At 35.3% G+C, this 15,516-nt stretch overlaps 1 protein-coding gene across 1 annotated transcript in view; it reads left to right on the top strand.

The window, feature by feature from the left end:
- The first annotated feature begins 2,846 nt into the window (after positions 1 to 2,846).
- Positions 2,847 to 15,516, top strand: part of LOC120243484 (zinc finger protein 729-like) — a 38,470-nt gene continuing 25,800 nt past the window's right edge. The window contains exons 1-3 of the mRNA XM_039249628.1: positions 2,847 to 2,991; positions 3,960 to 4,055; positions 10,170 to 11,537. Coding sequence (XP_039105559.1) covers positions 2,847 to 2,991; positions 3,960 to 4,055; positions 10,170 to 11,537 — 1,609 coding nt within the window. The remainder of the gene's footprint in view (positions 2,992 to 3,959; positions 4,056 to 10,169; positions 11,538 to 15,516) is intronic.

Consider the following 15,516-nt stretch of genomic DNA (forward strand, 5'->3'; position numbering starts at 1 on the left):
GGACTAACTGGAAACCCTCCTGCTGAAGTATCTGGATATTTTGTGCTTCCATGCAAGAGAGTCTCTGTTCTATGTCTGTCCTTGTGCAACTGATTTTCCTGTGGCTTTAAGGACATCTATTTGTCTAAACTACATCCTGCCTCTTACAACTTGTCTGTGTATTGTTGGCGGGAGAGGGCTGTAGGAAGAGTGTAGTAGTGTGACTTTTTAAAATTTGGTTGCTCTGAGGCAATTTTCTTATTATGGCTTCACCTTCTTCCCCCAGCTCTAGCTTCTGTGGACTCGGCTTCTCCAGTAAATGACCTTTGAGGAAAACTAACCAGTTCTTGCAACTCTAAAATCATGGCTCATGTAAGTTGGTGTTTCTATTTGAATTACTATAATTTTTTCAGGTTATGTGAACATTCTCATTAGATATCCTGAAACTTCTTAGCAGAGCCCCACCCAACAGCTTCTCCCCAGTCTCCCATTCTAGCAAGCGATGGAATCAGGCAGCCCAGGTCCCTTCTGTTTGCCTCTCTCTTCTCCATCCATGTCCATGTGTGTATTGACCAAATTATTCTGCATCTCCTAGGTGTTCAGTCTTTGTCTAGAGCAGAGATAAAATGGGAAGTGAAGTCCGTAGAGGAAATTGTTTGATCTGAGACTCTCAGTACTGGAGAACACTTTAGAGCAGCGCCATCTAAAAGGATTATAATGCAAGTTACATATGTAATTTAAAATTTTCTAGTAGTCACATATTAAAAATATAGAATTAGTGCCTTTAAAAAATTTTTAGAAACAGAGAGAGAGAGAGTGCACATAGTTGGGGATAGAGACAGAGGGGGAGAAAGAGAAACTTAAGCAGGTTCTGTGCTCAGTGTGGAGCCTGATGCGGGGCTCTATCCCACGACCCTGGGATCATGACTTGAGCTGAAACCAAGACTTGGACACTCAACTGACTGAGCCACCAGGCACCCCAAAGAATTAGTGCCTTTTTAAGGCAGCACATCGTCTCATAAAAAGTATAGAATAATATGCGAGGCACTTATGTCATCTTGAACTTTTAGTAGTCACATTAAAAAAGTAAAAAGTAGCATGTACTGTTAATATTTTATTTAACTCAATAAATATATAGCCAAAATGTTATCATTTAAAGTGTAATCAGTATGAAAATTATATTTTAAATTTTTTCTTTCTAAAGTCTATAGTATCAGGTATGTATTTTATAATTACAGCACATCTAAATTGGGACTAGCTACAATTTCAGTGCTCAATAACTACATGTGTCTAAGAATACTGGACATTGCAGCATCAGAGATTTTGTGTAACTTAAAATTTAAATATAACTTAATATACTTATTAATATTACATATTAATATTAAGTATTATTATATATTATTATAAATATTAAGTATTAATAATACTTAAAAATATAGAAATATCTAAATAGAATCATTACTAAGTAACACAAAATGGATACTGTTTAGTAAATTTAAAATATTCAGTAAAGTATTTGTTATAACAAAAAAATGCTAACGATACAATGATGAAGTGAGGTCTGGAAGAAATTCTTTAATTTCAGACAATCTCTACTTTTTAAATTTATTTTTTTAGGTTTTTGAGAGAGAGAGCACACAAGCAGGGGAGAGGGTCAGAGGAAGAGAAAGAACCTCAAGCAGGCTCCACGTTAAGCATGACTCAAAGCAGGGCTCAACATGGGGCTCTATCCTACGACCCTGGGATCTTGACTTTATCAAGAGCCGGACACTTAAGTGACTGAGCTACCCAGGCACCCCCAAGCTCTACTTAAAAAAATTTTTTAACATTTATTTATTATTGAGAGATAGAGACAAAGCATGAGCTGGGGAGGGGCAGAGAGACAGGGAGACACAGATTCCAAAGCAGGCCTCAGGCTTTCTTTGTTCCCAAACTCTGCTTTTTAAAATACAGAAATTTTGGGGCGCCTGGGTGGCTTAGTTGGTTAAGCGTCCGACTTTCGCTTAGGTCATGATCTCGCGGGTCATGGGTTCGAGCCCCGCATCGAGCTCTGTGCTGACTGCCAGCTCAGAGCCTGGAGCCTGTTTCAGTCTGTGACTCCCTCTCTCTCTGACCCTCCCCTGCTCACGCTGTCTCTTTCTCTCTCCTAGAAATAAATAAAACATGAAAAAAAATTTAAAATACAGAAATTTTATGGTTCATTTGGAAGGAAAGAAATTCATCAAAAAGTTTTTTCTAATCCTTAAAGAAAAAGGAGTTCGAATAAAGCACATTTATTGAGAATTTTTTAGGCCCACTTAAGCCCATTGCAAGCAGTGTTTTTATGTTCACTATTTAAGTTAATTGTGAAATTCTGATTAATTTATGTCAACATATCTAGGAATAAATAAAATTAGGTTTCCCATAGTACATTGAAAATTTTGTCTCTAGCAGTGGTTGGCAAACTACAGCTCATGACCCAAATTCATCCCTTGGCCTGTTTTTATTTATTTAAAAAAATTTTTTTTAACGTTTATTTTTGACAGAGAGAAACACAGAGCATGAGCAGAGGAAGGGCAGAGGGAGGGAGAACAGAATCCGAAGCAGGCTTTAAGCTCTGAGCTCTAGGCTCTGTCAGCACAGAGCCCTGTGTGATGCTCAAACACAAACCATGTGATCATGACCTGAGCCAAAGTTGGACACCTAACTGACTGAGCCACCTATGCACCCTCTTGTCCTGTTTTAATACAGCCTTTGAGCTAATTGTGTTTCGAAAGAATTGTTTAAAAAAAAGAAGGGAAAGGGGAAGGATATGAAACAGACCATATGTGGCATGCAAAGCTTAAATATTGGCCCTTTACAGAAATAAATAATTTTAGAAATAATACATGTGTTTGTCATTTCAGCATTTGGTGATGTTCAGAGATGTGGCTGTAGATTTTTCTCAGGAAGAGTGGGAATGCCTGAACTCATATCAGAGGAATTTGTACAGAGATGTGATATTAGAGAACTATAGCAACTTGGTGTCAGTGGGTAAGCTCATCTGTGTCATATAATTCAGAAATTCATAAGACTGAATTTCACAGCTGTCTTTCTAGAAACTAGCTGAATATTTTCTTTGTATTTGGGAGTAGGCACCTTCAGCCATTAAGTATTTAAATAGTTCCTTCAGCTTCCCCCATAATTCAGTGACCTTTATGTCTTTCTTTGCCTTCTCTGTAATTGCCTCTCTTTAATGACAGATAGATGTATTCTGAGACACTTATAGCAAAACCAGTTATCAAAGAAATCTGTTTTCCTATTGCTATAGATGGTCTATTATTTGTTAATTCACCTGAATGTGAGTAGGAAGACCAGTGGTATCCGGCTCCACATATCTATTTAAAAAGCTTGTACAACATAGTGTTACTGGGTTGAATCAAGTTTGTTAAAAGTCAAGTGGACACATTCAATTTACCACAACAGATATACTACCTTTTAAATGATTTATACTTAAAAATTTTAAATGCATGAATTTTGCATCTAATATTGAATGAATATCCTGGCAAGAAACTAATTATTTTCCTCTTAGCAAAATAGCAAAAAATATCAAATAAACGTCCCTAATAAGTATGCATAGTGTCTACTGTGTACTCAGCACTCATCCAAACACTTTACATTTATTAAATCAAAGCTTACAACAGTCCTATGGGTAGGTATAGTTATTTCCTTTTTACAACAGAAAACTAAGGCCATAGTGATGCAGGTAGCAGAGGCAGGATTTGAAAATCAGTGTTCTCAAATCATTACTTTCTCAAAAAAAATCATTCCTTCCTCTCAAGAGACAGAGTCTGTATGAGTTTAAATTAAAATAAGACAATGTTCCTACTTCTGTTCTTGTTATTCCTTGTGATACTGAAGTAACACTAATATGAATGTCTTTCAATCCCATTACTCCACTTCATCCTGCAGGCTTAATCAAGTAAATTCTTCATTACATTCCCTTGTATTTTTTTAAGCAGGATGTTCCATTTCTAAGCCAGATGTGATTACCCTACTAGAGCAAGGGAAGGATCCATGGATGGTTGTGAGGGCTGAGAGAAGAAGAAGGAGCCTAGGTGAGTAAGTGTTAATCAGGCAGAGATACATGGTTATGGCATGGCACAGCCTGCTGGAAGGAAGTGTACACCATAGATATTGATAACGCATAAAAGCCCTGAAACCTGGGAAGAAAACTTAGATCTCAACATGCGCCACCAAAGAAATTTCATCTATACCTTGGCTTACCATTTGTTTCTTCACTTCTATTTCCTTCTCATTTCAGTGGGGGAAAGCTTTCTTCCCTAATTACAACCATCTTTTTTTTTTTTAATAAGGAAATTTTTTTTTAATGTTTATTTATTTATTTTGAGAAAGAGGAAGAGGGAGAGAGCATGAGCAGGGGAGGGGCAGAGAGGCAAGGAGAGTGAAAATCCCAAGCAGCCTCCATGATTAGCACTGGGCTTCATCTCACAATCGTGAGATGATGATCTGAACTGATACAAGAGTTGGGTGCTTAATGGAATGAGCCACCCAGGTACTCCTGTAATGACAACCATTTTACCTGTATTTTGGATCTAATTTGTTTCTAATTCATCTTTTGTATATGTATTTCTTCATTGCTCTTTTCATGAAGTTTACATTGTAGTAGGGAAGTCATACAATAAACAAACAAATGGGTTACCAAATATCATAAAGTGATTAAGTATTATGAAGAAAAGTAAGTACGGTAAGAATATAGAGAATTATGATGGGTGAATTGGATAACTTTAGATAGGGTGGTCAGAGTACAGAAACCAGTTTGAAGAGGCTCTAGCTGGTCAAAGATGGAATTATTTGACTATACACATAACTATAGCTTGTTATAACACATAAAATACGCTTAATTCCATAAATTCTTAGTGATACTAATAGTAAATTGCTCACCATTGGAAACTACTACAGATATAACTCATTTGGAAAATATAAATATAAAGGAAAAGAAATATTCTGCACTCCTTATAAGAACTATAAGCTACCAATAGCTTATAAGTACCAATAACTATAAGTACCAATAGCTATTAGACAGAGGGATGTCTTTCTTTTTTTTTAATGTTAATTTATTTTTGAGAGAGAGAAAGACAGTATGAGTGGGGAAGGGGCAGAGAGAGAAGGAGACACAGAATCTGAAACAGGCTCTAGGCTCTGAGCTATCAGCACAGAGCCTGACATGGGGCCCAAACTCACAGACTATGAGATCACGACCTGAGCCAAAGTCAGACACTCAACTGATTGAGCCACCCAGGCTCCCAGGTGCCCTGAGGGATGCTTTTCTTAATAAAAGTATTCAGTGAATAAATGAAAGATGGCAGAATTAGAGTATTACCATTTTGGAACCCATAATGAACAACTGAATCTAGGCATTGAACATCAATACTGATAACATCACAGAAATAGAGACAACCAGACATACTTCTTCTAATGAAAGGACACATTATCACCTATGAAGTTACTTTGCCAATAAAATTGGTCCTAAGTCTGATCAAGTGTCTAAAGCAAGCTACCAGTTTATGGGAAGAAGATAGAGGAACATGTTCTACTGACTCTTGGGAATATGTGACTTAAAATTATGAAATGGGAAACACTCTGGGGTCAAAAACAGTTTCTTCAACAAGTAAATTACAAGGAAAATTGAAAGATTACAGGAGAACTTGTAGGTTAAATGACACGTAAAAGACCTGTCAACTAGTTGTATTCTATGGACTTTTGGGGGGATAAATTTACTATTATTAAATTACTTAAAACTTTATCTTTGAGACAGTTGGAAGTATGAACACTGATTTTTTTATAATCTTAAAGAATTAGTGTTCATTTTTTAGGTTTGGATAATGGTATTATGATTAGAAATAAATCCTGTAAGTAAAAAAAAAATGAATATATGGGATTTGTGTCGAATAATATGAAGAGAGTGGATTGAGGTGTGCATTGGCCTGGGTTGGGAAGGGGTTGGTGGTTTTTGAGGCTGGGTCATAGATGCATGGACATTTATTAAACTCTTCTACTTTTGTGTATGTTAAAGATGCTCTGTAGTAAACTTTTATTTTGAAGTTTTTGGGAAATAAGAAGAAAATGAGAGATGAGACAGTGATAAAAATATATACAACTCTTTGGAGGAATTCTGCCATAAAAGTAGACACATGGGATATAGGAAATGTCTTCTACTATACGAGGTATTCAAACATATTAAATGCTGAAGGGAATGATTTCAAAGAAATGAAAATTGACGGAGTAGAGAGATAGATAATATTGTAAGGAATGGCTTTTGGTAGATGGGAAGGAATAGGAGCCAATTTATGAAGAAAACCCATGCTTATGACAAGGATATGGACACAGGTTGTTTGAATAATGTGAAGGGGAGAATACATATTTTTCTTTCAGTTGCTTCTAATTCCTTGTTTAAGTAAGCAGTAAGATTACCAGCAGAATGTGAAGATTGGTATTTTATTGGGATTCAGTATGGATTATTTAGTATTTAGTCTGTATTGATTCTCAGAATTACAATTCTGTGGTCATAGGGTTTTAATATTTACAGATTTCTTGATACATTGACCCTGGTGTTAATATAACCAATGCTGCCTCTGTCATAAATATTCTGTATTCCATATTATCTTGTATCAACAACAAAAAAAGGTAATGAAAGACATTATACCTCAGAAAACAAACTAATTTTGTGGCCAGGTAATTACTCCTCATTTTCTTTTTAATTTAAGCTGATACCTTGAAAATGGAAAGAACATTTCTCCTTTTATATTGATCTATGATGGGCTAATATTGTGTTTTCACATTTACATTGTTTACTAAAGTTCTTGATTCAGTAGAATCCAAGCTAGTGTTTGGTTTATTAATTTTAAATAGTTAAATATTTTACATATGTCTTAAAAATTGGAACATTAAAATTTCTTAACCATAGGCCAGTCTTTTGATGTTTAGTTTGACCTTTTGTTTCATTGTAGGTCCAGCCAATTTTTTCTTGTTTAGATCACATATATATTACATAGGCTGTTATTTCTAGTTTCAGTTTATTTAAAGTAAAACAAGAACCTAAAGTATTCATCTTTGTTTTTATAGAAATGATTGTCTTAGTAGCTTGCAAAGATAAGAACTGGCATAAACAGTATCACTGACTTTTTATTTACAGAAATCATAACGTTACATCTCAGTGTTCACACTGTAGAGTAGTTTCCTAGGTGAGAATTTTCAGCATGCCACGGTCTTAATCTGGTATGTCTTTTAATTGGTGGGGACATATATGAGAGTCTCAGGTTCACTATATCCACATTGGAAATGTTTTGGTTTTTAATGAAAACCTTTAAGTTTTATAGGATATAATCATGTATACATATAATTTTATATTATAAATATAAATTATATACATATATATAATTTTATTAAGTAATCTCTATACCTAATATGGGGCTTGAACTTATAACCCTGAGATAAGTGTTGCATGCTTCAACAACTGAGCCAGCCAGGAGCCTCTATAGGATAAATTTTATAACTTGTTCTTACTTTGTGTGGTATGAGTCTGTGTATGTAAATATAGACACTTTGCCTTAATTTTGTGTATACTTATATTTATTTTGTGCATCGTCTGCTCATCTCCTTTATCCTATTTTTCCATTGTTTAATATTTCTTATGTCAATTTGTGTGAGCATTTATGCTGTGAATACTTTCTCATTTTCTTACAAATATTTTTGGCTTTATTTTTATTTTAACTGTGACTTTCCTGCTGTTAAATTTTTTATGACTTTCATTTTCCATTACTGGTTTTTACTTTTTAATTTATAAGTAAATCCTTTGAAATTACCATTTATAACGTTTGTCATACCCTTATAGCTGCCTACTTATTTACTACGGTTATTCAGCTAATTATTAGTCATTTAATATAACATTTATATCTTATTTGTCTTAATGAAGGCTTAAATTGACTTTTCCCTAAAGATTCTTACAAAGTTGCCAAAATTTTTTATTCCTTTTTTGGGGTAGGGAAATGGAGACAGAGAGAAGGGGGAGAGGGAAAGTGTGAGGATGGAAGGAACTAAGGGGAGAGGGAGGGAGGAAGACACACAGATTTCATAGCGATAGTTTCTTTTTTTTTTTAATTTTATGTTTTATTTATTTTTTAGAGAAAGAGAGAGAGACAGAGTACCTGTGGGGGAGGGGCAGAAAGAGAGGGAGACACAGAATCCAAAGCAGGAGCCAGGCTCTGAGCTGGCAGCACAGAGCCTGACGAAGGGCTCAAACTCCTGAAGCATGAGATCATGACCCGAGCCGAAGTCAGACGCTTAACCAACTGAGCCACCCAGGCGCCCCTATAGTGGTATTTTCTATGATCATTTACCTGTCTCTGCTCATATTTTGTCTATACTATTTAAATCATGTTACTTTTTAATGTTTTTGGTAATCCTTTTCTAAGCAAACTTACTGAAACATAAATACATACCAAAAAAGCCCAGAAATCATAAGTAAACAGCTCACTGAATTTTCACAAAGTGATCACACCCATCTGACTAGCACCAACATAGAGATTTCCTACGATATTAGAAGCTCCCTCCTGGGGCGCCTGCCTGGCTCAACTGGAAGAGCATGTGACTCTTAATCACAGGGTCCTGAGTTCGAGCCCCAAATTCGATGTAGAGTACTTAAATAAATGAAAGTCTCAAAAAGAAAAAAAAAAGAGAAGCAGCAGCTCCCTCCTAACTCCATACAGTCATTTCTCCCCACAAAAACTAACCACTATCCTGACTTTTAACAACTCCATAGATTAGTTTTACTGTTTTTGAAACTTATAAAAATGGAACCATACAGTATATGTTCTTATATGCCTGGCTTTGTTTACTCACCATTATTTTTGTAAGATTGATCCATGTTGTTGCATAGATTATTCATCCTCCTTACTATACAGTATTGTGTTGTTCCTGTGTTCTAGTTTTTAAAAATACCATTTCCTTTTTGAAAAGTAATGAACTCTTAATTGCAAAATTTTTGAGAAAATACACATTTGAAAAAAACATTTCTTTGCTCAGAATTTTATTAGCATGTTAGTATGGTATAAAACTGTTCTTATGCTTGAAAAATCACTAAAATACTTTCTAGGTAGAACCTAAATGGCATTGGCTTTGAGGACTGTAGGGAGAATATAGGGAAGGGTATGAAGGAACAAAACAGGCCGTTTGTAAGATAAATGTGTGTAGTTATATAAGCTAAAATAAACATGTAAGTAGAGCTTCTTGTTAACCTTCTGAAAAAAGGCAAAGTTTACTCATGACTATGCAAAGTAGAAAATGAGCTGTAGTGGAGATATCTAAGTGATGAAAGTAGACAGTTGGAAAGATGATCAGATATGAAGACATCACCATTTTTCGTTTATATACTTGAGATAGATTAGATGTGCTTTTGTTTCCCATCGCTATAGGAAGTGATAAAAAAATATTTACCTCAGTGTAATAAGGTATAAGATTAGAGGCAAGAGAACATGTGTAATAACTGTTAACCAATTATGAGAATTTAACAATAGTTACTATAGGCTATGAGTTTGTAATTCAATGATAAATGAAAGGTTGCTTCTGCCCTTGGAAGGGTTTAAGGTAAAAAAATAAAGAGAATTTTAAAATGGGAAAATTAATGAATATGTAACAACAAAATAAAAAAAGTGTTAAGAAACAAGGAACAAGTTACTGGGATAGAAAATAAAATATATAAATTAGATGAAGTCAGCATGGGTCTGATTTTTAACATCGTACCTAAAGGATGAAAGGAACCCAATATGTAGAGAATGCAAGTTGGCATTCCTGGAAATTTCAGTTGTTAGTGAAAAGCTCTAAGAAATGAAAAGATTGTGACATATTCTAGGAGCAGAAAGGAGACTAGTGGGATAGGAATATAGCGAACAAAGTGGGCAGTGGCTTGAGATGATATCTTATGGTAAACAAAGGCCATGTTATTCATGGTAAGAAGTTTGTACATTATTTAAAAAGCGTAGTCATTAAAAATTTAAAGATTCTCAAACTTTGATGAGATTTTCAGCTAATTTACTTTAATTGAGCTTTATTTTCTATTATAAAGTTTTTTATTTGCTTGTTAACTTTTTCTAGAATAAGAAGATAGCCTGATAAAATATGATATAAGATATAAATATCTTATTTTCTTTCAGACTTAGAATCCAGATATGACACTAAAAAGTTATTTCAAGAAAAGGATATTTGTGAAATGAATTTATCTCAGTGGGAGATAATGAGAAGAATTAGAAGTTGTGGCCTTGAAAACTCCTTTATCAGAAAAGATTATGAATATAAAAAGTTTGAAGGACAAGAGAATTCTCAAGAGGGATATTTCCAGCAAGTGAAAAAAACCACCTCTGAAAAAATGCCCACTTACAGAAAACTCACATCTCTTACTCTGTATCAGAGTATCCATAATAGAGAGAAACCCTATGAATGTGGGGATTGTGGGAAGGCCTTTAGAGTACGCCAACAGCTTACTTTCCATCAGAGAATTCACACTGGTGAAAAACCTTATGAATGTAAAGAATGTGGAAAAGCCTTTAGACAGTGTGCCCACCTGAGTCGACATCAGAGAATTCATACTTCTGACAAACTCCTTGAATGTAAAAAATGTGGGAAGATCTTTACATGTGGTGCAGATCTTCGAGTACATCAGAGAACTCATATTGGTGAGAAGCCCTATGAATGTAAGGAATGTGGGAAGGCCTTCAGAGTACGAGGACAACTTAATCTTCATCAAAGGATTCATACTGGTGAGAAACCCTATGAATGTAAGGAATGTGGGAAGACCTTTCGACAGTATGCACACCTCACACGACATCAGAGACTTAATATTGCTGAGAAGTGCTATGAATGTAAGGACTGTGGGCAGGCTTTTTTGTGTAGTACAGGCCTTAGAGTACATCACAAACTTCATACTGGTGAAAAACCCTATGAATGTAAGGAATGTGGAAAGGCCTTCAGAGTGCGCCAACAACTCACTCTCCATCAGAGAATTCATACAGGTGAGAAACCTTATGATTGTAAAGAATGTGGAAAGACGTTTAGTCGTGGTTATCATCTGACTCTCCATCAGAGAATTCATACTGGCGAGAAACCTTATGAATGTAAGGAATGTCGGAAGTTCTTCCGTCGTTATTCAGAACTTATTTCACATCAGGGTATTCATATTGGAGAGAAACCCTATGACTGTAAGGAATGTGGGAAGACCTTTAGACTGTTCTCGCAACTTACTCAACATCAGAGTATTCATTTTGGTGAGAAACCTTATAAATGTAAGGAATGTGAGAAGACTTTTAGACTGCTGTCACAACTTACTCAACATCAGAGTATTCATACTGGTGAGAAACCCTATGACTGTAAGGAATGTGGAAAGGCCTTTAGGCTTCATTCATCACTTATTCAACATCAGAGAATCCATTCTGGTGAAAAACCATACAAATGTAAGGAGTGTAAAAAGGCATTTAGACAACATTCACATCTTACTTACCATCAGCGAATTCATAATGTAACTAAATAATTTAGGAAAACCTTCCACTGTGAATTTTGTGTTAAGGGGCATTAGAAAATAAATTCTAGGGGAAAAGTTTTTGAATATAGGAATCCCTTAGTGCTTCATGCTTATAGCTAAACTAAATAGGTTTTATTTGAAGGAAATGATATATTAATTTCATGAATTTTTAGAAGCCTTTTCTCACCACTAAAAACCATGTTAAACTTTGGGAAATGTTTTCTAGAAAGAAACTCTTGTTAAAGGAGTGAATATAGAAAAACTTTTTAATCTTACCTATCATCACCTCTATTTTTCCCATCTGTATAATATACCTATGAAGGTTGCTAGGGCACTAACTCATTCCAAAAACTGATAACTGAGAGGAAAATCATTTAGCCTGCATTTCCTGTTGAACTGTATTTTAGAGCACTAGAAGTTGATAAGCTAAAGTTCTTTATTAGAGAATTTTGTAGCACTTAATGAAAGAATGGATCTAGGCATGATTCTTGGTGGAGGATAAGGCCAGTAGATACCCACTGATCAATTTTAATCTCAAAATAGGACAAAATATTTTATGCCCCCTAATGAGTTACAATAAGACATACACATGTTGCCAAAAAATATTGAACTTGAATCTAAACATCAAGAGCTAACTCCCAGTTTAGGGAAAATTCAGGGAACAGAAGAACAGGACACAAGAAGAAGCAATGAAACAAATTTAAAATGTGGGTAATTCTACAAGAGGAGTGGACCTGGCTTCTCAGTCAGTAAAATGGCATTGATAAAAGGGAGGTGGAACTCTTAAATTTTAAGAGTCTGAAGAAATGTATATCAATCAAATGTAGTGAATTAGATCACAAGTTGAACAAACATGTAAAAAGGACATTTTTATGACAATTGGGGAACGGAATATTGACAGATAATAAATACATGTTTTTGTTAGGTGTTTTAATAGCATCGTGGTTATATAAAAATGTTAGAGATAAGTTTATACATATAAGATGGCATGATGTCTGGAACTTTTAAAAAATGCTCAAGCAAAAGAACAATAAGGATGGATAACTTAAGTTTGTGAAAGTGATGGTAAGATAAGTCTTGAGTACGTGGTTTTTGTTTATTTTGTTTTTACTATTTACTTTTATGTATTTGAATTTTTCCATAATATTATTTTAAAGATAAATTAGCTATGTAATTATAACCAAATTGAAGTAAATGATTTTTTAAATGACTACATATCAAAATTTTTGGATGTTGTCAAAGTTCTGCACATTGAGATATTAAATATGCTATACCATATTTGGGAAATACAGATGGAAGATCCAAATTTTACCTAGTTCACTTATTGCTACCTCTGTTATCATGCCTGTCCCATGGTACTTCATATATTTAAAGAACGAGTTTGAAAAGCAATTACTACAACTGACTATGGAAATTAATGGAGTAGGCCTTCATTGTCGAATAAGATAGGTGCCAGCAACATGTTGAGCACTCAAAACTGAGCACTTGAATTGTGGCTAGTTCGAATTAAAATGGTGTTCGGTGTAAAGTACACATGAGGTTTTGAAGATTTAGTTTTTAAAAAAGGATGTAATGTATATTCTGTTTCTCCCAGCATTCCTCTTTTGGGATATTCAGTGGGATATTCAGAACCCAATTTAAGTGTCTTTCTGCTTGCAAGTAGCATGTTTGCATACTGAAGTCTTGGTTCTACCCTGAATCATGCTGTTTTTCCCCCACTTCATGAAAGGTAGCCTGTGTTTATAGCTGACCAGTTTTCCCAGACTGTTTCTAGCCTGTAGATGTCTTGGGATCCCAAGGCCCTTTCATTTGTACTGTTTCTGTACCATTAAGTTCAAGCTTGCAGTGCTTTAAGTAGTACAGTTGTCTTAAAAGCTGTATTTTCTTTTTTTTAATTTTTAAAAATTATTATTTTGAGAGAGAACATGCACATGAGCAGGGGAGGGGCAGAGAGAGAGGGAGAGAGAAAAACAAGCAGGCTGTGTGCTATTAGCATGGAGCCCATCGCAGGGCTCCATCTCAAGACTGAAATCATGACCTAAATTGAAGTCAAGATTTGGTTTCAATCTTCAACTTAGCCACTCAGGTGCCCCTAAAAACTGTATTTTCTATGAATTTTATTAGGGTTCAAAGAATCAACAGCTCTTCTCTATCAGGTTCCCTATGAGGCTGCATAGAAAAATGACTTTTAGCGGCGCCTGGGTGGCTCAGTCGGTTAAGCGTCCGACTTTGGCTCAGGTCATGATCTCATGGTTTGTGGGTTCGAGCCCTGCATTGGGCTCTGTGCTGACAGCCAGCTCAGAGCCTGGAGCCTGCTTCCCATTCTGTATCTCCCTTTCTCTCTGACCCTCCCCTGCACATGCTGTCTCTCTGTCTCAGAAATAAATAAAAAACATTAAAAAAAATTTTTTAATGACTTTTAAATTCTTAGAAGCCCTAGTATTTCACAGGAAAGGTAAAAGTTGGGTTCATCATTATTTGGAATACATTTTCAGGACAGCACCATATATTTGATTCCCCACCCCCACCCCCTTTAGGCCCATTATAACTTTGAATACCCTTTGCTATCTGGAAACACTGCCTTGGAAACTTCTATATTTCCTTTAAATTTATTTGAAATATTTAGCAATTGATATGAGTAAAATGTGATTTTTCTCTTTTACTCTGTTATGATGGGTTACCTTTATGGATTTTCAAATATTGATCAAGCCTCACATCACTGGAATAAACTCCCATTTGTTTGTAGTGCACACTTTGTATGTAGTACATAAATATATTGTTGGATTTGTTGTGATTGCTACAAAGTGCTAATATTTTCTTGAGGATTTTTTTTTTTTAGGATCTTTGCTTCTATATTCAGGAGGAATACCAGTTTGTAATTTGCTTTCATTTTAGTGTCTTTGTCTCATTTTGCTATCAAGGTGATTGTGGCCTCATAAAATGAGTTTCAAAGTATTGTCTCCCTTCCATTTCTGGTAGAGGTAATGTTGAATTGTTAATTATCCTTCAAATGTTTGGTAGGATTCTCTAGTGAAGCCATTTGGGCCTTGAAATGGACTGTCTCCTCAAAATTCATGTGTCCACATCCCAATCTCCCCCACCCCAATATGATGACATTAGGAGGTGGAACCTTGTGGAGGTAATTAAGTTATGATGGTGGATCCCTCCTGACTGAAATTAGTCCCCTTGTAAAAGGGCCAGAGAGCTCTCTTACACTTTTGTGCCACCTGAGGATACAAGAAAATGGCAGTCTTCATTCTGGAAGACAGTTCGTGACAGAAACTAACCATGCTGGCACACTGATGTCAGACTTCAGCCTCAAGGATTGTGAGAAATAAGTTGCTGTTGTTTATAAACCACCCAGTCTATTGTACTGTGTTATAGCAGTCTGAAATGAGTAAGACAGCTATTGGCACCAGAAGTGGGGTGCTAATGTAACAAATATCTAAAAATGTGGAAGTGGGTTTGGAATTTAATAATAGGTAAAAGCTGGAAGAGTTTTTAGATGCATGCAAAAAATAGGGACATTAATGGTGATTTTGGTGATATCTCAGAAAAGAGCTAAAGAGAAAACTTCAATCTTAGAGAATAAGTTATCAACAGAATGTAGAAATGAATGGTAAAGGCAGTAATGATGAAGTCTCAGGTGGAAGTGAGGAAGATGTTATTGGAAAACCAGAGGAGGCTCTTCCTTTTATAAAGTGACAAAGAACTTGGTAAAATTGCATTCCGTTCTAGTGTTTTGTGGAAAGTAGAACTTGTGAACAATGAAGTTGAAGATGCGGCTTGGCTCCTGGCTGATTACCAAAAAAAATAAATAAATAAAAAAGTAGAGAAATGACTAAAGAATGGAATTTTTGAAACAAGATTTGGGAAATTCGCAGCTGAATATAGTTAAGCAGTGTTAAAATGCTGTTAAAGTGAGGTCATTGATTGGGAAAGAATGGGATCCTGTAAGATGGTGTGGGGACAAGTAGGAAGGCTCT

Source organism: Hyaena hyaena, unplaced genomic scaffold, assembly GCF_003009895.1.
Source record: "Hyaena hyaena isolate Hyena2069 unplaced genomic scaffold, ASM300989v1 scaffold_345, whole genome shotgun sequence".
Classification (NCBI taxonomy): domain Eukaryota; kingdom Metazoa; phylum Chordata; class Mammalia; order Carnivora; family Hyaenidae; genus Hyaena; species Hyaena hyaena.